This window comes from Sorghum bicolor, chromosome 2 (assembly GCF_000003195.3).
Source record: "Sorghum bicolor cultivar BTx623 chromosome 2, Sorghum_bicolor_NCBIv3, whole genome shotgun sequence".
In the NCBI taxonomy this organism is placed as follows: domain Eukaryota; kingdom Viridiplantae; phylum Streptophyta; class Magnoliopsida; order Poales; family Poaceae; genus Sorghum; species Sorghum bicolor.
This window is the reverse complement of record NC_012871.2, coordinates 56,008,472-56,029,825: the sequence shown is the minus strand read 5'-3', so window position 1 is coordinate 56,029,825 and position 21,354 is coordinate 56,008,472. Positions and strand designations below refer to the sequence as shown.

Genomic DNA, 21,354 nt, shown 5'->3' with positions numbered 1-21,354 from the left:
AGAACCTCGCTACCTAAGTCATCTCTCTCACTTTACTCTAGGGTACACTTAGTTTAAGTCTCAAAACACCTTCGTTCCTTGTGAAATCTCGATACCCTAAATGCCACCGGGTGAAGTGCTACAACGGTACTTCCGTGCGCTTGCGGATAATTGGCGGCATCGCTAAGAAATACAAACAAGCATTTATGGCGCCGTTGCCGGGGAACGGTTGTCGTTTTTGAGTCGAACCTAGTTGCCCATGTATCATCTCCCATTTTTATCTAAATATATATATATAAATTATAAAAAAATACTATGGAGCCAAACACACTTTACCAACTCTCTGCTCCTAAGGGCAAGCTCGTAGAACCACCACAATCGTTAAAGCCAATCACAGCTTCAAGTTATGAGCTCCGTCCTGGCTTTATAGCCATGGTTCGGGAACAAACCTTTTCAGGCCTAGATTATGAAAATCCATATCATCATTTAAGGGAGTTTGAGCAACTCTGTGCATGCCTGACAATTTCGGGTATGTCGCAAGAAACCCTTAGGTGGAAATTGTTTCCCTTTTCTCTTGAAGAGAAGGCGAAACAATGGTACACCCATAACGTAGGAAAGGTGAAAGAAGATTGGGAAGAATTGAGGAACAGATTCTGTCTCACGTTCTTCCCTATATCTCGTGTCGCTGCCCTACGACAAGAGATTCTCAGCTTCCAACAACAAGAGAAGGAAACCATAGGTGCAGCCTGGGATAGACTTTTAATTCTTACCCGTTCTGGCCCAGACTTGTCAATCCCTAGCCACGTGTTGTTACAACATTTCTGGCTAGGGCTACACAAGGAGTCTGCCCTACAATTGGACATAGCTGCCGGAGGGTCGTTTAACCACAAGACCATAGCAGAAGGAGAAGCCTTACTAGGCCTCATTCTAGAGAACACTCCTCCGCTAGAACCCCTCCGCGTAGAGCCCGAACCTGAAATAGAGGAAGTATCAATAGCCTCCACTGACAATACACCTATAGAGACATCTCCTACCATATCGGGACCCCCGAAGGAAGATTTTCATCCTTCAGATCTCCCGTTCTTCGAGGATGATCTATTTAAAGATTTCGGAAACACCTCGAAATACTCATGTCAAAGAAAGCCGCAAGTTGCCACTGCTAATGATCAGCTAGATGAGGATTTTATAAAACATTCAATTAATGAACTCTCAGCTATCATGAGTCAGGAATGGACCAAAAAAACGGAGTTATCTTCTGATCCACTTCAGATTAATACTCCATCTTCGTCCATTCAGTGCAAAATTCGGCGTAGCTGGCAAGAAGCATTGTATAATCCACTTGTCAGGGCCAATTTAATGTCAAAATCTTTTATGCTCACCCATCTAGGGTCTGAACCACTGGCCCTAACAGAGAAAACTCTCAGGGTAGCCCCGCGTATGGAATTGAAAAGTTGTGGGATTCTCCACCAAACCCATGTACGACTTGATAACATCAGAACGAGTCTTGACTTTTATGTCTTTGACATTAAAAGTTTTGACATCCTTATAGGCCACCCTATAGAGCTTTTAACCCATGAACTGCCAACTACAGGGGCAATGAACGTAAAATTGGGAAGAGACACTTTTTCCATTCCAATCACTCGAGCTAAAAACTCAGTGACCGACTCTCGACCCGACCTACCTTTGCCCAAGGAGGTGATGGCCGTTTCACCTTTTGAAACACCCGAATCGTCCTTAGATAAAGACGCCGAAAGCTTCATTCGAGAAGAGGACGAGCTAGGAGAAACCATAGAACTCCCCGAGGATGAAACGCCACCAAAACCTCCAGTTGAGCTTAAACCCTTGCCCGCTGGGCTGTGTTATGCCTTTCTAAACGGCAACAAAGAAACTCCCGTAATTATTAGTGATAAGCTATCTGATGAGGAGTCGAACAAACTCATTGTCGTCTTAGAAAAACATAGCACAGCCTTTGGGTATTCCTTGCAAGACCTCAAGGGAATAAGCCCAACACTCTGCACACATCGCATACCTACGGACCCCGAGCTTACACCTCCTCGTGAATCCCAACGTAGGCTGAACAACGCGATGCGTGAAGTCGTGAAGAAGGAAGTTCTCAAACTTTTTCATGCTGGGATTATTTATCCCGTACCACACAGTGACAGGGTCAGTCCCGTCCAAGTGGTTCCAAAGAAGGGAGGCATGACGGTCGTTAAAAACGATAAAGATGAGTTAATCCACCAACGACCACAGACAGGGTGGAGAATGTGTATCGATTATCGAAAACTTAACAAGGCAACAAAGAAAGATCATTTCCCACTGCCCTTCATTGGCGAAATGTTAGAGCGGCTGGCGAAACATTCTTTCTTTTGTTTTCTTGATGGGTATTCGGGTTATCATCAGATCCCTATCCACTCCGATGATCAAAGCAAAACCACGTTCACATGCCCATATGGAACGTTTGCTTATAGACGCATGTTCTTCGGACTATGCAATGCACCCGCCTCCTTTCAAAGGTGCATGATGTCTATCTTTTCTGACATGATCGAGGAAATTATGGAAGTTTTCATGGACGATTTTTCAGTCTATAGAAAAACTTTTGATCATTGTCTAGAAAACTTAGACAAAGTGTTGCAAAGATGCCGTGATAAAGACCTGGTACTTAATTGGGAAAAGTGCCATTTCATGGTCAGAGAAGGCATCATTCTCGGACACCTAGTTTCCGAGAGGGGAATCGAGGTAGACAAGGCCAAAATTGAAGTAATAGAGGGTCTACCTCCTCCAGTGAACGTAAAAGGGATCCGAAGTTCCTTAGGCCACGCTGGTTTCTATAGAAGGTTTATAAAAAACTTTTCACAAATTGCAAGGCCTCTTACAAATCTTTTAGCCAAAGAAACACCCTTTTGAGTTCACCGATGAGTGTCTCACTGCCTTTCATACTTTAAAGAAGGCACTCATCTCAGCACCAATCATCCAACCCCCGGATTGGTCGCTACCGTTTGAGATAATGTGTGATGCTAGTGACTTTGCTGTCGGGGCAGTCTTAGGTCAAACAAAAGATAAACAGCATCATGCAATTGCTTATGCTAGCAAAACTATGACAGGAGCTCAGTTAAATTATGCTACCACAGAAAAAGAGCTCCTTGCCGTAGTTTTCTCTATTGATAAATTCAGATCTTATTTAGTGGGAGCAAAAATAATTGTTTATACTGATCATGCTGCTCTAAAATACCTGCTCACTAAGAGAGATGCAAAACCTCGCCTCATAAGATGGATCTTGCTGTTACAAGAATTTGATTTAGAAATAAAAGATAAAAAGGGTATACAAAATACTGTGGCAGACCATCTTTCGCGTATGCAAGTCACTAACATGCAGGAACTACCCATTAATGTCTTCATGCGCGACGACATGCTGTTAAGAGTGACTGACCTGAACCCGAGGCACGCCACCATCGTCAACTACATGGTCACGGATTACGTACCACCAGGCGAAAGCTTGAAGAATGGCGAGAAAAAGCTTACCACAGTGCCAAGATATACAAGGAAAGAACAAAGAAATGGCACGATCACCGAATCAAACTCAAAGAATTTAGAAAAGGCGATCGCATTCTACTCTTCAACTCCAGGGTACGACTTTTCGGTGCAGGAAAACTTCGGAGTAAGTGGAAAGGACCATACACCGTCATCGAGACCTCCGAGCATGGCGCGATCACCATAGCAGATGACGAAGGTAATATCACTAAGGTAAATGGTCAACGCTTAAAAGTTTTTCTGAACCCAATTTTGAAAAGGAAATTGAAACAATACATTTGATTAATTGGGTTTAAATTGTAAAAAAAAATATAATAATAATAATAATAATATAAATAAAATATTTCAATTAATTCTGCTTAGTTTTGAATTACCAAAAATAAAAATATGATTTCTAAAAAGGATCTTTAGTTTTTAGCTTTTACCTTTCAATGTTTCTCTAAAAAAATATCTAGAAAGCGTAGCAAAACGCAGGGCAGATTCAAAATTTGAAAAGTGGGACGAGCGCGCACGCCAAAATTCAGGGCCAACGGACGTGCCCAGGGGTAGGCCGCCCCTGGCCTGACACGTCTGCGGCCCGATCTTTTCCAGCGTCCATCTCTTCGTTATCCCTATCCTTATCTGTATGCAAATTCAAATTTGTCGCTCGTGATCTCGCCAGGGAGGGCCTTCTTCCTATTTAAACACCCCCTAACCCCTCTCTAAGCCATAGCCATCAGTGCTTTCCAAGTTTACATCTTCACAAACCACCTCGTCCGCCCCCTTACGTATCAAACGCGCAAACCCCGCTACAGAGGGGCGATCAAACCGGCTGCCAAGTGACTCTAATCTGCCTTCTGCTGCCCCTCGCGTCCCAAAACGCAAGCACGAAAATCTCATCCTTAGGGGGTAGCCACACGGATTTCTTAGCGATTCAGATAATGAGTCGAAGCGGGAAAGCGCGCGCACTATCGCCGCGCTTAGGACTTCTGTGCGGTCACTACGTGGTGTAGTGGAAGAGCTTAAAGGCGAACTAGCTAACACCCGCCTAAAATATATAGAGCTTAAGGACGACTTAGCCGCTGTACAATTCAGTCTAACTAACCGGCTTGTCAAGGTGGCTCGGGCTGCGGGTGTAGAGCATGTTCTAGACACAAACCGCATCTAGTTTAATTTTGGTTAGCCGAGTAATTTATTTTCCCTTTTATTCAGATTTCTTTCATTTACTTTGTAATCAATGTCTCAGCTTATATTGAATAATAAAGAAGTCCTTTGTTCGAATTTTTTTGTCTCCACTTGTTTTTATATTATTTTTGTCTACTTGAGAAAAATCAAAGAACAGGTATAAAAACAAGTGTGGGGGAGGAATCGCCATCAAGGTAATCTTACATAGAAAAAATTTCAGAATTATTTTTATTCCTCCTATGACAATTTAAATCTGATTTATATGATAAAAATATTGCTAATAAAATAAAAAGATAAAAAAAATAAATGAATACTCCATTTCCTTTCTGCCTTTGAAATTAAACATGCATACTCTTTATTCCTTGCCAAAAGCCTACCATTTATGAGCAACTTTTTATAAGGACCCTATTGCTTCTAAGTAATTGAGATTTGCGATATAGTAGGATGATTTGAAACTTGCTCACTTATGCAATGAACTTGGGGATTTATTTGATAAAATTAGAATTGCAAAAAGTCTGCTCTTCGATGATAGATAATTACCTACCAAGGCCAAATATATTACTCTTGATAAAAATTCTACAAATAGCTGCTTATTTGTTTTGAGTTGTGTCAAGTCTTGTTGACCCTTGTTAAGAGATTTATCATGCTCTCAAGATCAAGATCACGTACACTCCAGATACATATATATGCTGTTTCTACACTAGGAGTGCGCAAAAACATGCCTTACATGTCCACCATACAAACACTCCATGTTTTAAAGAATGATCTCTCTAGTGCATCTTAGATAAAGACATGGGCTATGCAAAAAAATATATATAAAAAAAAAAGAGAAGAAAAAAAAATGCGCAAGTGCCCGCCGTAGAATTAGGGGTATAAAAATACCCACCTGAAAAAAATAGGACACATGAAGGTCCTAAGTATACAAAAAAAAGATGAGCACATGAAGGCTCACAAGAAAATAAAAGAGTTATGATAGCCATGTCTAGAAATACTTGATGAGATCATATCAACCAACGGAGTTGTTTATACCATATACCACACACTTGCACATCTTGATCTAAGGGTATGATACTTCTCTTCTTGGATCCGAGATTTGACTCGACAATACATACAAGGTAAGTATGCATTCTCCTTGGTCCATACCCAAAACTCCAAATACAGCTTATAGAGGTAGGACAAATCAAGAGGTACTTTTACCTTGGTAAGGAACCAGAAACATTCTCGAGTGATTTGAGAGTATCATCTGAAGAGCAAGACTATTTTTATTCAAAAAGGTAAAAACCCAAGTTTTGAGCAAAGTTGAGTAAGAAGATTTGAATCCTAACTGTTCCATTTTTCAATTACTCGAGATGTTTTGGTAGACACTCTGAATGCTCATAAGTTCAGGTGAGGCCTGGAATAGTTTGTATGCAGGTTCATTATCAGGAGAAGTGGAACCATCTTAGCCCAAAAACATAAGCTTTACTCGAGGACGAGCAAAGGGCTAAGTGTGGGGGAGTTTGTTGGCATTTCTTAAAATATATTTTTTATACCGCCAACATGCATACAAACTCTATAAAATATCACCAAACATTAGAAATAGGGCTTTTATGCTAACCAAATTCCACAGTTTTGGTGAACACATGTGTATGCTGGACACTAGGGTTTGAGCCGCCAAAATCAAAGAATTGAAGGCACATTTAATTCAAATACAGAAGTGCATCGAAATGCAATTGGATTCAAACTCAGAAGGCCGAGGAGCATCGTCTGGGCTTTGGGCCTGGCGGCCGACCCCGGCCTGGCCCAGCTCCCCACCGCCTTTTGCAGAGGCGGTGCATGCGAAGCCCTAGCGCGGTTCCCGACTGCATTTTGCAGTTTACCCCCTCCCAAACCGACCTTCCACACATATATAAGGAGGGGGAGAGGGCCTCTCAATCATCATTCAAGCTTCAAGTCCACAAGAATAAAGAGAGATACAAGAGTAGTAGTAGAGAGGCGGAGCTTCCACTCATATCCTTAGCCTCTAGTTAGGAATAGAATAGGAGAGTGAGTTAGAGTGTAGAGTAAGAGAAGTAGCAAGCACCCGGTCCGTTCCCCTAGTTGCACTGGGCGGAAGGGCCGAAGTGCTGCCCGCTTCCCGAGCTGTACCTCTATAACCTGGAATACCATATTGGGGTAAGAAAAGGTTGTATTATTCTTTTGTTCTAATAAGTTATTGAGTAATTGTTATCGTGTTCTTATAATCTTGCGGGTTTGTTGTCTATCTCTCGGTAGATACTCTAGTAGAGGGACTCTTGCTTGCTGGCGGGAGGACCTACGCAACGCTAGAGTAGTAGCTAATAACGTAGACGTGGTGTCTAGGTTAGAGGTTACCCTCGTTTGCCTCGTATCCCACGGTTGAGGGGTCAGCCGCAGGTGGTGACAGCCCTGTTTGTCCTTAGTTTCCCCCACGTCCGGATACGGCGTAGAGCTACACGCCGGTATTACCTGGCAGACCAGGTACGCTCCAGTGCCCGAAGTAAGATTAGAAAAGCACGTTGCCTTGCACAAAACTTCTACCATTAGGAGAACCTCACTACCTAAGTCATCCCTCTCACTTTACTCTAGGGTACACTTAGTTTAAGTCTCAAAACACCTCCGTTCCTTGTGAAATCTCGATACCCTGAATACCACCGGGTGAAGTGCTACAACGGTACTTCTGTGCGCTTGCGGATAATTGGCTGCATCGCTAAGAAATACCAACACATGCCTTAGGTAATTTAACCAAACAACAAACATATGGATGTGGCGTGTGAACGAGTTCATTTTGAGCTAGTAGTGTGGCCACATAGCAAATTGTGTTGCACCTTCTCCAAAGTATGCACCCATTGTTGGTGGTGGTGGGGGCGGTGGTGGTGGAGGAGGGCCTTGTTCTTGTGATTAGGGCAGGTGCAGTATGGATCATTGCACAGTGCGTCTTTGTGAACCGGCACCATTGTTGTTTTCTTCGTCTTCGTCGTCCTTGTAACCGCTGCTAACTTCTCTTTCTAAATCAAAGATACAGTCCTGCAGGTAGTAGATGTACTCCGCATGCGGATGAATAGGTCTAGGATCAACCCACCTAGTGAACCCACAGTTTTCTTTGGACAAGGAAGACTGCAATAAGTATGTCCTATAAGTATGCAGTACAAAACAGTAACCCTTGAAGCAACAAATAGTAAAATCAATTACCCATGCTCGTGGGCATTTGAAGAAACGACGGCCTCCATCCATCCCCTCTGTTTACATTTGCACTAAGCAATCCTCACCATGCATGTATTTTGGCCACTCTTCTTTCGATCATCATATCCTCTTAGTGGTGCCTCTTTGGTGAAATCATATTTGCTCTTTAAGGTGAACCTATCATAAAGTGCCTCCTTAAAGTCTTCAGGACCAAGAGAACCCTCCCACAAAAAGGGCGTTCCCTTCGTCCCTGCTTTCCCCTTCCCCTTTCCTCTAGACGACCCTCCCGACATTTCTACTTCAACCTAACAACTTCTTGTGTGAGTTGAGTAGCAACACTTCCACCTCTGCGTATATATAGGCAGCCTGAGATTTAGTAGGCATTGTATGGTGGCATAAAAGTTGATGACAAGTCTATGTCATAGGACACTGGAGACCCTAGATTCGAGTATTGAAAACCCTACTCGCCCAAGACATGATCAGTCACTGAAAAGGCTACATGAAAACCCCACTCGCCGATGACATGATAGGTCACTGAAAAGACTACATGCTATGGGTGCACTGTACATATGACATGATAGGTCACTAAAAAGGCTACATGCTGTGGGTGCACTCTCTCGTGCACTAATTTTTTGTCATGGATACTCTCAGATGCAATTAATGTACAAAGAATATTTTACGGAAAAATTCTGCAAGAGTTTCCCTTGTTTCAGGAGCATCCACAAATACAAACATAAATTTAGTCATCCAAAAAATCCAAGTCAACTAAATCAGCTATACAACTAAATTAGCAAACAATATTACATATATTATCTAGATCTAAACAAAGTAAACTATTAAACAAAAATTACCTGAGCAGGTGGCCGAGCACGCAGCCGATCCAACTGGGGAGGTGGCCGAGCGCGCGGAGCCGCCGGATCAACGGCCGACGGGGACGCCGGGGAGAGGCGCAGGCCGCCCCCGCTGCCGAAGCCCAAAGCCACAGGCCCCGGCCAAAGGCCGGCCTCACCGCCGGGGGCCCCAACGCCCTCAGGGACGGGAGCGTCACAGAGCAGACCCACGCGTGAGCAAGGGTGCCCACCGCCTCAAGCTGAGTCTCTGGCCGCCGGTGGAGGAAGTCAGTAAGGCGGCCGCGACGTTGTGGGTGCCGGCGGCCACGGTTCCCGGTCTCGGTGGCAGCTAGGACCTGGAGACAGAGAGGGAAAAGGGAACGGACGGTTTTAAGTTTATTAGCTCAGCGCCCAGATCTGTGGCTCCGAGCTCAGCGTCAAGATCTGTGGCTCCGAGCTCGGCGTCGAGATCTGTGGCGCCGAGACGTCTGTCCTCGGAGCCAGGTTGCTTAGCGCCCACCCCTAGGGTCCATAACTCGATCTAAATTTTCTAGGAGGCCAAATGTATATTTTTTAAAAAAAGGCCAAATTATGAAAAATTGGATAGCCTCGCTCTTAGAGCATCTTCAACAATTACCTAAACTCACTATCTATTCTATTTTTATATAGTGAATTCAAAAAATACACTCCAGCGTGTTTTCTATTAGACTATCTACTTTTGTTAGCCCAATAAATTCTCCCTCCCACTACCTACATCTGTTGACCCAACAAATATGACTACCTATTTTTCTTCGGTTGTCTTCCTCTCTCCCGCAATGCGTCTCTCTTCTCTGCAGCGCATCTCGCTCCGACTCCAGCCGCGTGCCTCCTCCCGCTGGCGCCCCTCCCCTGCGGGCCTCCATCTCCGGTGGCACCCCTGCTTGATGCCGGTGGAACCTGCCTCCGTGGGATAGCTCATGCAAGCAACCAGTTTAATCCTTTGTGATCAATATTAGAAGAGACAGCTGACAAATTTGCTAGGCATGCAAGCAAGCTAGTCTCTTTCAACCTGTTTCGCTTGGCTGATAAGCGGTGAAAGTATTATTCGCTGATTTATTATAAGAGGAAAACACTATTAAATGACTTACAAATTCGACATATAGAATCAAGTGACATGACATTTAGCCATAGTCTACATTTCTACGAAGTAATTGTATACTCTCCTAATTATAACATGCAATGAACACTTCAAACTATTCAATGGGGACAATCTGCCTTGTGTATGTAATATGCCTCATAATGAAATCTTTTACTCCCTCGGTCCTAATATAAACATTATCATATTTTTTTCAAGAAGTCAAACTATTTTAAATCTAATTAGTTATATAAAAAAATAATATCAATATCTATAACTTTAAATAATAAAACTATATTCTATAATTAATGTAATGATACTTATTACATATCATAAATATCAGTACATATGTAAATATTTGATGAAAATTTTAAAAAAGATTAACTCTCGATAAGTTATATATGCAATTATTTTGAAAGGAGAGGGAGAATAATACTTTAAAAGGTTGCATTTTGGACTTGTTTGACATGACTCTAGCTTGAACATTAACTTCTCCAAAAAAACAAAGGAGCTTTATCAAACATTTTAGAAAGAAAAATCATTTTTTATGAATAATATACCAGCTAGAGCTATTTTAAATCAAGAACCGAGGTAAGGCCTTGTTTAATTCATGAATTTTTTGGATTTATTTACTATAGTTCTTTTCTTTGTATTCGATAATTATTGTCTAAGTATAAATTAATTAGATTTAAAAGATTTTTCTTGTAAATTACAAATAAATCATGTAATTGATTAATTTTATCTATACTAGGTTAATGCCCGTACGTTGTTACGGGTTTTAAAATCCACATACTCTATGTTTCTTCATTGTTATTTTATTGTTTATGTCTATATTCTTTCTTTTTCATTTCTTTTTAGTTTTAATTTTTTGATTTTTTTATTTTCTATCCTTTCCTTATTCTTTTCTTGTTTTAATTTTACCTTTTATTTTATTTTTTTGTTTTAGTTTTATTTTTCTTCCTTGCTTCTATTTATTTTTCTTTTTTTTTTCAGGTTTTTTTTATATTTTAATTCCTATTAATCTTCTTTTTATCCTTATTTAAATTATTCATTTATTTTATTTGCTCTATGCACTTTTTATCATTTGTTAATCATGTTTGTTTTTATATTTTTCTTCTTAGTAATTTTATTTTTTATTTTTATTTTCTATATATATGCGATGTTTATATAGTATATATTTAGAGTTCTATGTTGTGTTATGTCATGTTTACGTAGTATACATGTGATGTTCTATGATGTTTCTTATGGTGTTCACTTAGTATACATGTAATCTATAATAGATGTGATGTTTTATAATATATTTAATGATGTTCTATGATGTATTTAGTGATGTTAATGTTCTATAAATATATTTACGATATTTGAAAAGTAATATTATTTGAAAATTTTCTCCATTTTGTGTTTTTATTTTTTTCTTATGCTTTTTACTCTAGATTTTATTATTATTTTATCTATGTCATGTATTTATGTATTTTTATGTATATTGTAATATCAGTTTCATAAACCTAAAACTAAAATACTATTCTTCTAAATCGATAACATTTTTTTTATAAAGACAGAACATTGTGTGTTAAACCTAAAATATTGTCTCTACTTAATAAAAGAAAATATTTTATCTTTATAAGATAAATATTCATTAATAAAATTTTATCTAAATATATCCATGTGTGATCTTGTTTTGAAGGATTTGTTATAAGAAATTTAATGGTGCAATCGGAATTTAATTTATATTTTTGGTTTATGACTTTTTTTAATTCGTTAAAACAATTTTGCATGTATAGATGAGTGGGGTCTAGTTTGATGGGATAGCGTGTCATCGCGCAGCAAAAAAGACCACCAAAGAAATGAGAGTTGTGGATGGATCCTCTCCATAATTTTTAGTTGTAGAGATAAATATTCATTAATAAAATTTTATCTAAATATATCCATGTGTGATCTTGTTTTAAAGAATTTGTTATAAGAAATTTAATGGTGCAATCGAAATTTAATTTATATCTTCGGTTTAAGAGTTATGACTTTTTAATTCGCTAAAACAATTTTGCATGCATGGGTGAGTGGGGCCTGAGTTGATGGGATAGTTATCATGACATAGTAAGGGCCTGTTTAGTTTCCTACCCAAAATTTTTTTATCCATCCCATCGAATCTTTGGACACATACATGAAACATTAAATGTATATAAAAAAATAAACTAATTACACAGTTGGGTTGAAAATCGCGAGACGAATTTTTTAAGCCTAGTTACTCCATGATTAGCTTTAAGTGCTACAGTAACCCACATGTGCTAATGATAGATTAATTATGCTTAATAGATTTGTCTTGCAGTTTCCTGACGAGCTATGTAATTTGTTTTTTTATTAGTATCTAAAAACTCCTCCCGACATCCTTCCGACATATTCGATGTGACACCCAAAAAATTTTCATCTCCAATCTAAACAGGGCCTAAAAAAGAGGAGTTGTGGCTTCACTATGGATGTGGTAGATGAGTTCACTTTATAATTTTTAGTTGTAGATATTAAATATTTAAAAATTTCGAACGAGAAATCTTAAAAATATTTAAACTAGGCAGGCCTCGGAAAAATAGCTCTCCTCGCTCCGACTTCTCAAAAAAGCCTTTCTTCTCGTCTCCAATGCATAGAAGTGGACAACGGCTCCAACTGTGAGTCTGTGACTTGAGCTGCCGGGCAGATATTTGCGCCACCGTGGCTATAAAACCTCTCTTGCCCAAACCCTTCTCTCTCGCAAAACCCTAGTTTTCCCTCCTCCCCTGCTTTGCGGCGCGCCACATCGAACTCGCCGACGCGCTCCAGAGACCCATGGATCGTCGCAAGGGCAGCAACCGCGACGCCAACGGCGGCCTGGCGGAGGCCACGGCGTCGCGGCTGAGGTTCGACACCGAGGAAGAGGCGGAAGAGGTGGGTATGGAGGTGGAAGAGAGCCTCGACGCGGAGGGGGAGGACGGGCAGGCGTCGGCGGAGGTGATTGGAAGCGAAAAGACCAGCGCCGACTACTACTTCGACTCCTATTCCCACTTCGGTACGCGCGCCCCCGTTGTTCGATTTAGCGTTATTTCCCCGCAGATTTGGATGTTCTGTATCTAAAGCTTCGATCTTGGAAGTGACAAAATTTCTCGTATAGTTGTAAGTGGGGGAAAGGATTGGTCTTTGACTTTGACTGCCCGGATTCGGTGCTTGCGTTGGATAGAGCTTTAGCCTGGTTTGTGCATTAATCATATTTGCAGTATTAGTGTGAGCGGAGAATTTAGAATTCCGATGGTGCTGATTGTCAAGCAGCAAAAAGATTTTCTTTTGTGTATTGGTGTTGCCTGTATGTCGGTACTTCTGATAGATTATTATCATTTTGTATATATATAATAGAGATTGAGTGTTAACGATGTGATTGATCATCAACCAGAGCTTTCATTAGTCTCTGCGTGGAGGAGGAACTGAAAGATTGTTGTTTAGTTGTTTCTGCACCGTGTGTGACTTTTCATTGCTCCACCAGATGATAAATGTTCGACTGAAGTTGTTTTTTGGCTGAAAAATTGATCTTTCCTGAAGTTGTGATCATTAGCTACTACCTACAATCTAGTTTACAACTGGCGTAGGACAATTAATCTTATCTTCAGTGGCTACTTACTTTGATGTGGCTATTGTTCAGCCAATGTGTAGTTAAATGTTTGGCGGTCAGTGTAATGTGGTGGGAAAATAAAGGCGCTAAAATGTGTTCTTGTTCTGTTGAATTGATGTAAGTGGTGGTACTAATTGTATTGACGTTGTTGTTGGAGTGTTGTGCACTCTTCTGTTAGCCTCTTTTTTCGTCTCTGGTGTACTTTAGTCTGTTTTAGTGCTGTTCTGATGAAGAAACATTATAACTGAATTGCTGGAAACTTTAATTTTGTCATCACCTGATTCATGTAGCACATGCCCAGATGTCCTGTCTCTTGCACTAAAATTTTCCATTGTAATCATATATGCTACCATTAAAAAATTATCTGCTGCATTCTGTTTCTATACAGTATATAAGTATAACTTTGTACTCAACTGCTCACGCTTATTTACTCAGGTTTCCCATATTCTTTGTTTTGCAGGTATTCATGAAGTAAGTGATTCTGATGAAACAAACCTTACATGTGGTGGCTTAGTATTATCACGTTTTACAAGCAATTGATATTGTATTAATTTGAAATATTTAGAGCAAGGATGTCTATGCAATGGAGATGCCAATTATTTGCATGTACTGACTGCAGGAAATGCTAAAAGATGTTGTTCGGACAAAGACATATCAAAATGTTATCTTCCAGAACAGCTTTCTTATCAAGGACAAAGTAGTCCTTGATGTTGGTGCTGGAACTGGAATTCTTTCACTTTTCTGTGCAAAGGCAGGAGCTAAACATGTCTATGCGGTTAGTTGGCTCATGTTTGTTCATGTTTTCATTTCGCTTTTATGGTGACTTAAATCATATGTAAGCTATTTTAGTGGATACATCTTTTCTATATCAGTCTTAACTGTTAAGCATTTCCTGCCATAGCACCACACTTTCTTTTAGAGCCTTTTATCCTAATTACTATGCAAGTCACAGCTGTCTATGATCTGAATCCGAAATGAAAGAGAAGCTATCTAACCTATTTGTATAAACTTTAGACGGAAAGCCCAGAATTGAATCTAAATTCTGCATCAGCTTGCAAGCCTTGAAATAACCGTTTCTCATGTAGATAGAACCTTTATATTTCCTCAAAAACTGCAGTGTTTGTTCTCTCTCTCTCTCTCTCGTAAAAAAGTGGATGGCCATTTTCATATGTGGGGGATATGTCCATTGTCTACAAATCTTGCAATATCCTGTATTGACATTTGACAACATGCAGTTTACGATATGATAAGTTCTATATAGTTTCGGGTATGTAGTTTTTTATCAGACACCATTTTTCTGTCATCTTGGCATCTTGTGAATGTGTTTTTAACTTTATAATCCTTCTTTGCTGATCTGTTCTTAGCCTTAGCCAATGTTCTTCTGTCATATTGACATCTTGTGAATATGCTTTTAATAACTCTGATACTTTACTTTTATACTAATATAATATCTATGTTGATCTGTTCTTACTTTTACAGATTGAATGTTCCCAGATGGCAGACATGGCAAAGGAAATTGTGAAATCAAATGGATATTCTGATGGTACATTCCTGTCACCATTTTACACTCTGTTCGGTTTCTACATTTTTAATGCTTATTTGACAATGACGTATCCTTACAATTACTTTAATCTCGCAGTCATAACTGTAATAAAAGGGAAAGTGGAAGAAATAGAACTTCCGGTCCCAAAAGTAGATGTCATCATCTCGGAGTGGATGGGTTATTTTCTCCTGTTCGAGAATATGTTGAACACTGTCCTATATGCACGTGATAAATGGCTTGTAAGTGATTATTTATGAAATTATGAATTTTAATACAATGTTTGGGTTCTGTTTTTCACAACTTATATGGTGCATATTTGGTTCATTGTATGTTTATATACTCTTTCTAGCTCTTATTGATGTTTTTTTAACAAAAAATGCAATTTGTTTGTTTATGAATATCTTTACCTGTTGTTCTGTGCTTTGTGTAAAGTATTTGAACTTTCTGAGGTCAGCTTTGGTTGTGCTACTTTTATGTAGGCTGATGGTGGTGTGGTCCTGCCAGACAAAACTTCTTTGCGTCTTACTGCGATTGAAGATGCTGAATATAAGGAAGACAAAATTGAATGTAAGTTCACCTATCATTCTATCAACATTGAGTCCTATTGCCTTTATAAAAAAAAGCTTTGGTTTCAGCAATTTTGACTGGGTTATTTATTTAGTATTGAAGTTCTGTTTGGGTTTTCTGTTATCCTTTTTGCAGTTTGGAATAATGTATATGGATTTGATATGAGCTGCATAAAGAAACAGGCGATGATGGAGCCACTGGTAGATACAGTGGATGCAAATCAGATTGTCACTAACTGCCAGTTACTAAAGGTATTTGCATCCCTAACCAATGCATAGCTTCCTTAATTTTTCATTGGACGACATTTGAGCTCAAATCCTATGTATTTCAGACAATGGATATCTCCAAAATGACCCCTGGTGACGCGTCCTTTACTGTACCATTCAAGCTGGTTGCGGAGCGGAATGATTACATTCATGCTCTTGTTGCATACTTCGACGTGTCATTCACCAAATGCCATAAGCTGATGGGCTTCTCAACAGGTTTGTTGTTTCCTAGCTTCCATCCACTGGTATTGTGATTTAGGAGCAAATTTGGTTAACACAACTCATTTCCAAACTATTACTTGCAGGCCCGAGGTCAAAAGCCACTCACTGGAAGCAAACTGTTCTTTACCTCGAGGATGTAATAACTATCTGCCAGGGGGAAACCCTGACGGGTAGCATGACAGTCACACCCAATAAGAACAACCCTCGAGATATCGACATTAAGCTCAAGTACTCCATAGATGGGCATAGGTGTCAGGTATCAAGAACTCAATTCTACAAGATGCGGTGACCAACAAACAAGAGATGCTTCAAAGCTCATTAAATTTTGTTTGACTGAGTATCTTGTTTGACAGAAATGATGCTTTTTTTCATGATCATGTATTGTTATACATCAGTTAGATTCTTTGGAATCTAGCGAAAGTAGGGAGTAGATTAAACTGGCCTGCTGAGATGAGATTGATGTAGTGCAAAACTTATGTCATATTGCCACAAGGTTGTTGGTGGTTGTATGCATTTGAAGTCTGTTGCAAATTATCGTTTTATGCATTCCACCACTAATCCTTGCCTTTTCTTTTTGTGTGTATATGCTCATTATTTCAATTGCTTGAACAACGTATGCTTGTGACAGGCTGACAGCAATACAAATTATAGACAGCCTTAGACAAAAAGTGCTGTATCGTCTGGCCTCATTATTGTGAGGTTCCTTTTCTTTACAACAGGAGAGACATGCTAAGGGTTCTTAAAAAAAAGTTATCCTGGAGACATGGTAAGGGTTCTTGAAAACATAAGCTGCTCGGGATTCCTTGAAAATACATTTACCGAGCGCATCATTTCTCCGCCGGAGGTGCTGATGTTACCATAACCATACAGTTGTTTGAAAATATACATTTACCGAGCGCATCATTCACATGCTAATTTGTTGTGAAGATTCATTGGGAGAGAATGCTGCACCAGAAAGTGGAACACGCAGATCGATCAAGATTGAGAGGAAGGGACAGATAAATAAATATAAAAAAAACTGAATTCAGGCTGATGTTACTTGTAGAGGTATGTTGCAATGCCAAGAATGATGCAGATCAAGATGATATCAATTGTGAAGTTCCTGGTTGATCGAAACTGCTCAAAACAAAACCCACATTCGTCAGTAGAACTAAGAACATTTCCCCACAAATGCGAAAAATTTCTGTTAACTATATCAGTTATAGAAAAATTCATCCACAATATAATAAGCAAGCCACCTGGTTGACAGTTTGTTTTAGTCTGACATTGGTCTTCCTGATTTCTAAATTAGCTTTATCCACCTGCACAAAAAAATCATGCACATCATTTAACCTCAAACGTTGTGGTAAGAAAGGATAACAAACATGTGCTGAGCAGATACTAGACGCTAACCTTGGTGTCAATCTCATCCATGAGAGGGACTTGCCTATCCAGTTCCTGCAGAGGTACATGGACAATACGTTAACGTAACCTAATGGAACCAGAGAAGAAGTTAGAAGGCAGCTTGCATTTACGAGAGAGCTAACCTCGTTCATGTCCTCGGCCAGATTCTTGAGCGTTTCTAGACCTTGAGAGATGAAGTCCAGCCCTTCATCCTGCACATCCCATCTGAATTCTGATGACAAGTTGGTATGGATGTTTCATGGTCAGAAGTTGTTGGTATGGATGACAAGTTGGCAAGGAAAGCAAGACCTGCCTGCTTGATTCGCCGCATCTCGTACTCTCGCCTGAACTGCTCCGACTCCTCAGTTGCGTGGAAGTACCCCTCTTCTAATCTTTCAGCTGATTTTGGATCCAAAATAACGATGAGCAATGTCAGTTTGAGACTTTGAGCTTGTTTACTCAGCCAAATCCCCCCAAGTTCGCAAGATGAATTGTGCTGTCGGTTCACTACGATCAGCCAAAGATGAATTAACCTGAATAATCGTCCAACTTGATCCCTGGCCGAGCATTCCAGCCGGCGCCCTGGTGTGTGGCGCCGCCGTCGTGGCTATCGGGGTCGGGGATGGCCTGGTGGATCCTGTGGGGCAGCGCGGCCACCAGATCAGCCCGCAGCGCCTTCTCCTCCGGCGAGAGCCCTTTCACCTTCTTGGCGGCTATCTTCTGGAGCTTGACCACCTCCTCCAGGAGCCGCGCCTTGGTCCGCCGCACGTCGGCGTTCAGGGTCACCGAGGCCGCCCGGTTCTTCTCGTTCGCGGCCCTCGCCGATTTCTGAACGGGGTCACCCACCACACCAGACATGGTTTCAGTGGCGGCCCAGCACCGGAAAGGCAGCCAAGGGAGAGAGGAAGAGAAGGAGACCTCGATGGCCGCGTCGATCTCGGCGTCCACGGTAGCGTAGAGGCGCGAGAAGGGGTCGCCGTCGTTCCGGTGCTTGTCGGCGTCGTACCGGTCGTACTTCTTGCAGATGGCGTCCAGCCGTGTGAGCACGTCGATCATGCTCATCTTGCCCGCCTGCCAAGCTCCCCTCCCGGACCCCGAGAAGATCACCGCCGTACAAATACGTACTGCCAAGGGCCAGAAGCGTTTGTCGCTCGTCGATCGGACCCCTCGCCGCCGCAGCGGTGGTGTCAGTTTGGACAGCGAATGCGCCGGAGAGGAGCAAGAATTGGAGAGCCTGAAAGATGATCGATGGTTAAGGATGTCTGGTTGGCAGGTAACTTAAGCTGATTGCCCCCGATTCTCCTGGGTCTCAGTTAATCATCAGTGCGTCGTGTTCATCCGATCCCCTTGGCCTGATCCATTTTTAGAAAAAGCCGAGCATCGCCATGGCTGGAGCTCGTTCACTCGTCCATTCGTGCGACAAGCAAGTCGGCACCGAAAACAAGGTCCTCCAAAAAGAAAATCCATGGGTTCGATCTCCAGCTCAAATACACTAAGCAAGACTAACTTTGATAGGTTGAGATAGTGATGACTGACAAATGAGATTCTGTTAGTGCTCAATATTTCTGTGCAATGCGGCATACGAGCTGCATTAAACTCACAGGAAGCATATATTTGTGCGACTTGTACATGAACCATAGGCACAAGACTCAAGCTGTACTCAGATCGTTGGCCGGATCAGTCATCAAATGAATGAATGATCAAGAGATCAGCATGACATGATGAGACAATCTCTCCTAGAGAGAAGCCATAAACATAATCACAATGTGCTCAGTAGAAACAATTAAGTTGAAGCAAGAGAAAAAGGCATAAATGCAGGCAGCAAAGGAAAAAAAGAATAAAAAGCAAGAAACAAGAGACCAATCATTCTAGACCCCAAATAACATTAATGCTCCCATGTTCACTTGCATCGAAAATTAACAATGAAGGTTCAACAACAGGCAGGGATTTTTGACTAGTAGTTTCTTAGGAATGGTACTGCTCTGCTGCTTCAGATAAGTATTCCAGCGTGAACTTAAACAAGATTTATATAGATTATAAAGTACGCTAAGACTGGTAATAAGGAGTTAATAAAGACTGTTGATTCAACTGATGAACTACACTTGGATTGATCGCTTTCCCACAGTGTTTTCAGGCCTGTTTGAAAGCCAGCTTCTTCTTTGCCCTCATCTGAAAAAAAGGGAAAACGTTGGAAATGAGATCACTGGTGAAAATGAAGAGAAATTCAGGACACATGCTTGAGCGGCCAGCAATTGGGATTCATTTAGTACATTTATGGAAGGTTGATGCAAAAACAGCTCTAGAATGGAAGTATCAGTTACTATGCTGAGTGCAAATCTGAACCGCTAAGCTACATCAATATCTGAACTGATGCAAAGTAAACCTAGATATAACACAGTGAAACCGACTTATGAGAACTCCTGACGAAGACCAACAGATCATGAGCAATGTGATCGATGACAAAAGCCAAGAACATGGAAATTAATATAAAAGCAGGATTAAGATCCTGAACGACAATTTGCTACAGTCATACATAGGTAAAAGAAGGCAAGCTTTTTCTTTGATCTCAACTGAAAAGGCGTGTTCTTCGAAATATATTATACGGGATCTAAGAGTGAGAAAAACATCTACTTTTAATTTCTGCAATGTTAACGGCTGACTGAAGTTCAGAAAGAACGTATTTGTTTCAGAGCTTGTCCTTGGAGGGAGGGTTCATGATTCAGGGGAGCAGCAATCGACATTGAAAATAAGGCATATTGACTTATAATCTCAGCAGTCATAAGTGATACTAACATGGAACTAAAACAGTATGTAGCAGTAAGCCCGTAATTAGTAGCTCTAGTAACGATGGCATTAAGAGCAACACTGAACATGAAAGGGTGACACTGCTTTCATGGATATATAAGATAATCGAATCCATGAACATGAAAAATGATACTATTTACATACAAACACATTCAGATGACATGGGGAAAAAGATGAAAGCATTTTCACCTCGTTGCAGTGACCGCACTTCTTCTTGCGGCAGTTGTTGGCCCTGATGGAATTGCGCGCGTAGCACCTGCAGGCATCCACCACGGTGAGTGACTCTGATGGAGAACAATCGAACTAACAGCTGAAGATTTGAGATGGCTAGCTAGGGGATTCGTCGTACTCGCGGCAGATCATCTTGTACTGGCAGTATTTGAGCGCGAGCTGGAGGAGGTTGGGGTCGACCTTCGGGGGGTAGCAGCCACCCTTGCCGCCGCCGTTGAGGCGGAGCACCAGGTGCAGCGTGCACTCCTTGCGGATGTTGTAGTCCGCCAGGGTGCGCTCGTCCTCCAGCTGCTTCCCGGCGAAGATGAGCCGCTGCTTGTCCGGCGCGATGCCTGCAGAGCACAAGAAAACGCAACAGAGTTAGACAAAAACATAAAAAAAAAGTAGGAATTAGATGAGGAACGAAATCAGAAATGGGGGCCTTTTCGAATCGGGTTTAATGCTGAAGAACAAAGAGGAGCCAAATCCGACACTGGCCGCTTGCCAGATTCAACCATGATTGAGCTCGATCACAAGAGACGCAAGAAGAAAGCCTACTCATCAAAACCCTCTCCTCTTCTCCCAGGATCCAAAAAAGGTGCCTTTTTTACGCATCACCCAGGCCGATCTGCTCTGTTTCAGAGCAGGGCCGTCCAACACTACAAGAATCTAGCACTCAGAATACAATGCTCCCACTGATCAAACCACAACAAGTCAACAACGCTCATATGGCGGGCGGCTAAGCAAAACCGAAGGTAAAAGGAAGCGCCTTTAGGAACGAAGCTCGCGCCACCCTACGGCCGGAGCAGGGGAGCAACGCGCGCAGCAAGAAACATGGGCGAGGGCTGGGGACTGAACAGCCGGCAAGCAGCAACCGACGATGGAGAAGGAGGCGACGAACGGAGAGCTATCTAGCCGGTAGCCACACGCGTCCG

General features: G+C 41.4%; 3 protein-coding genes across 3 annotated transcripts in view; 1 reads left to right on the top strand and 2 right to left on the bottom strand.

Annotated features, from left to right (window-relative positions):
• LOC8055563 (probable protein arginine N-methyltransferase 1) lies at positions 12,487-16,592 on the top strand. Its single transcript, XM_002462223.2, has 9 exons — positions 12,487-12,829; positions 13,884-13,894; positions 14,043-14,198; positions 14,903-14,966; positions 15,063-15,205; positions 15,446-15,533; positions 15,669-15,784; positions 15,865-16,015; positions 16,105-16,592. Exons 1-9 carry the CDS (start codon positions 12,610-12,612, stop codon positions 16,308-16,310), a joined length of 1,155 nt encoding a protein of 384 aa, XP_002462268.1. The 5' UTR covers positions 12,487-12,609; the 3' UTR covers positions 16,311-16,592.
• LOC8055562 (syntaxin-71) lies at positions 16,667-19,158 on the bottom strand. Its single transcript, XM_021453759.1, has 8 exons — positions 18,323-19,158; positions 17,938-18,232; positions 17,718-17,803; positions 17,548-17,616; positions 17,414-17,458; positions 17,260-17,322; positions 17,061-17,137; positions 16,667-16,966 (listed from the first exon to the last, which is right to left on the bottom strand). The coding sequence occupies exons 1-8, from the start codon at positions 18,464-18,466 to the stop codon at positions 16,951-16,953; spliced, it is 795 nt and encodes a 264-aa protein (XP_021309434.1). The 5' UTR covers positions 18,467-19,158; the 3' UTR covers positions 16,667-16,950.
• The window catches only part of LOC8054608 (ubiquitin), a 5,960-nt gene continuing 3,879 nt past the window's right edge, over positions 19,274-21,354 (bottom strand). Inside the window, exons 2-4 of the mRNA XM_021453758.1 lie at positions 20,559-20,772; positions 20,399-20,465; positions 19,274-19,573 (exon numbers count right to left, since the gene is read on the bottom strand). Of these exons, the coding sequence (XP_021309433.1) occupies positions 19,535-19,573; positions 20,399-20,465; positions 20,559-20,772 (320 nt within the window). The 3' untranslated portion in view covers positions 19,274-19,534. The remainder of the gene's footprint in view (positions 19,574-20,398; positions 20,466-20,558; positions 20,773-21,354) is intronic.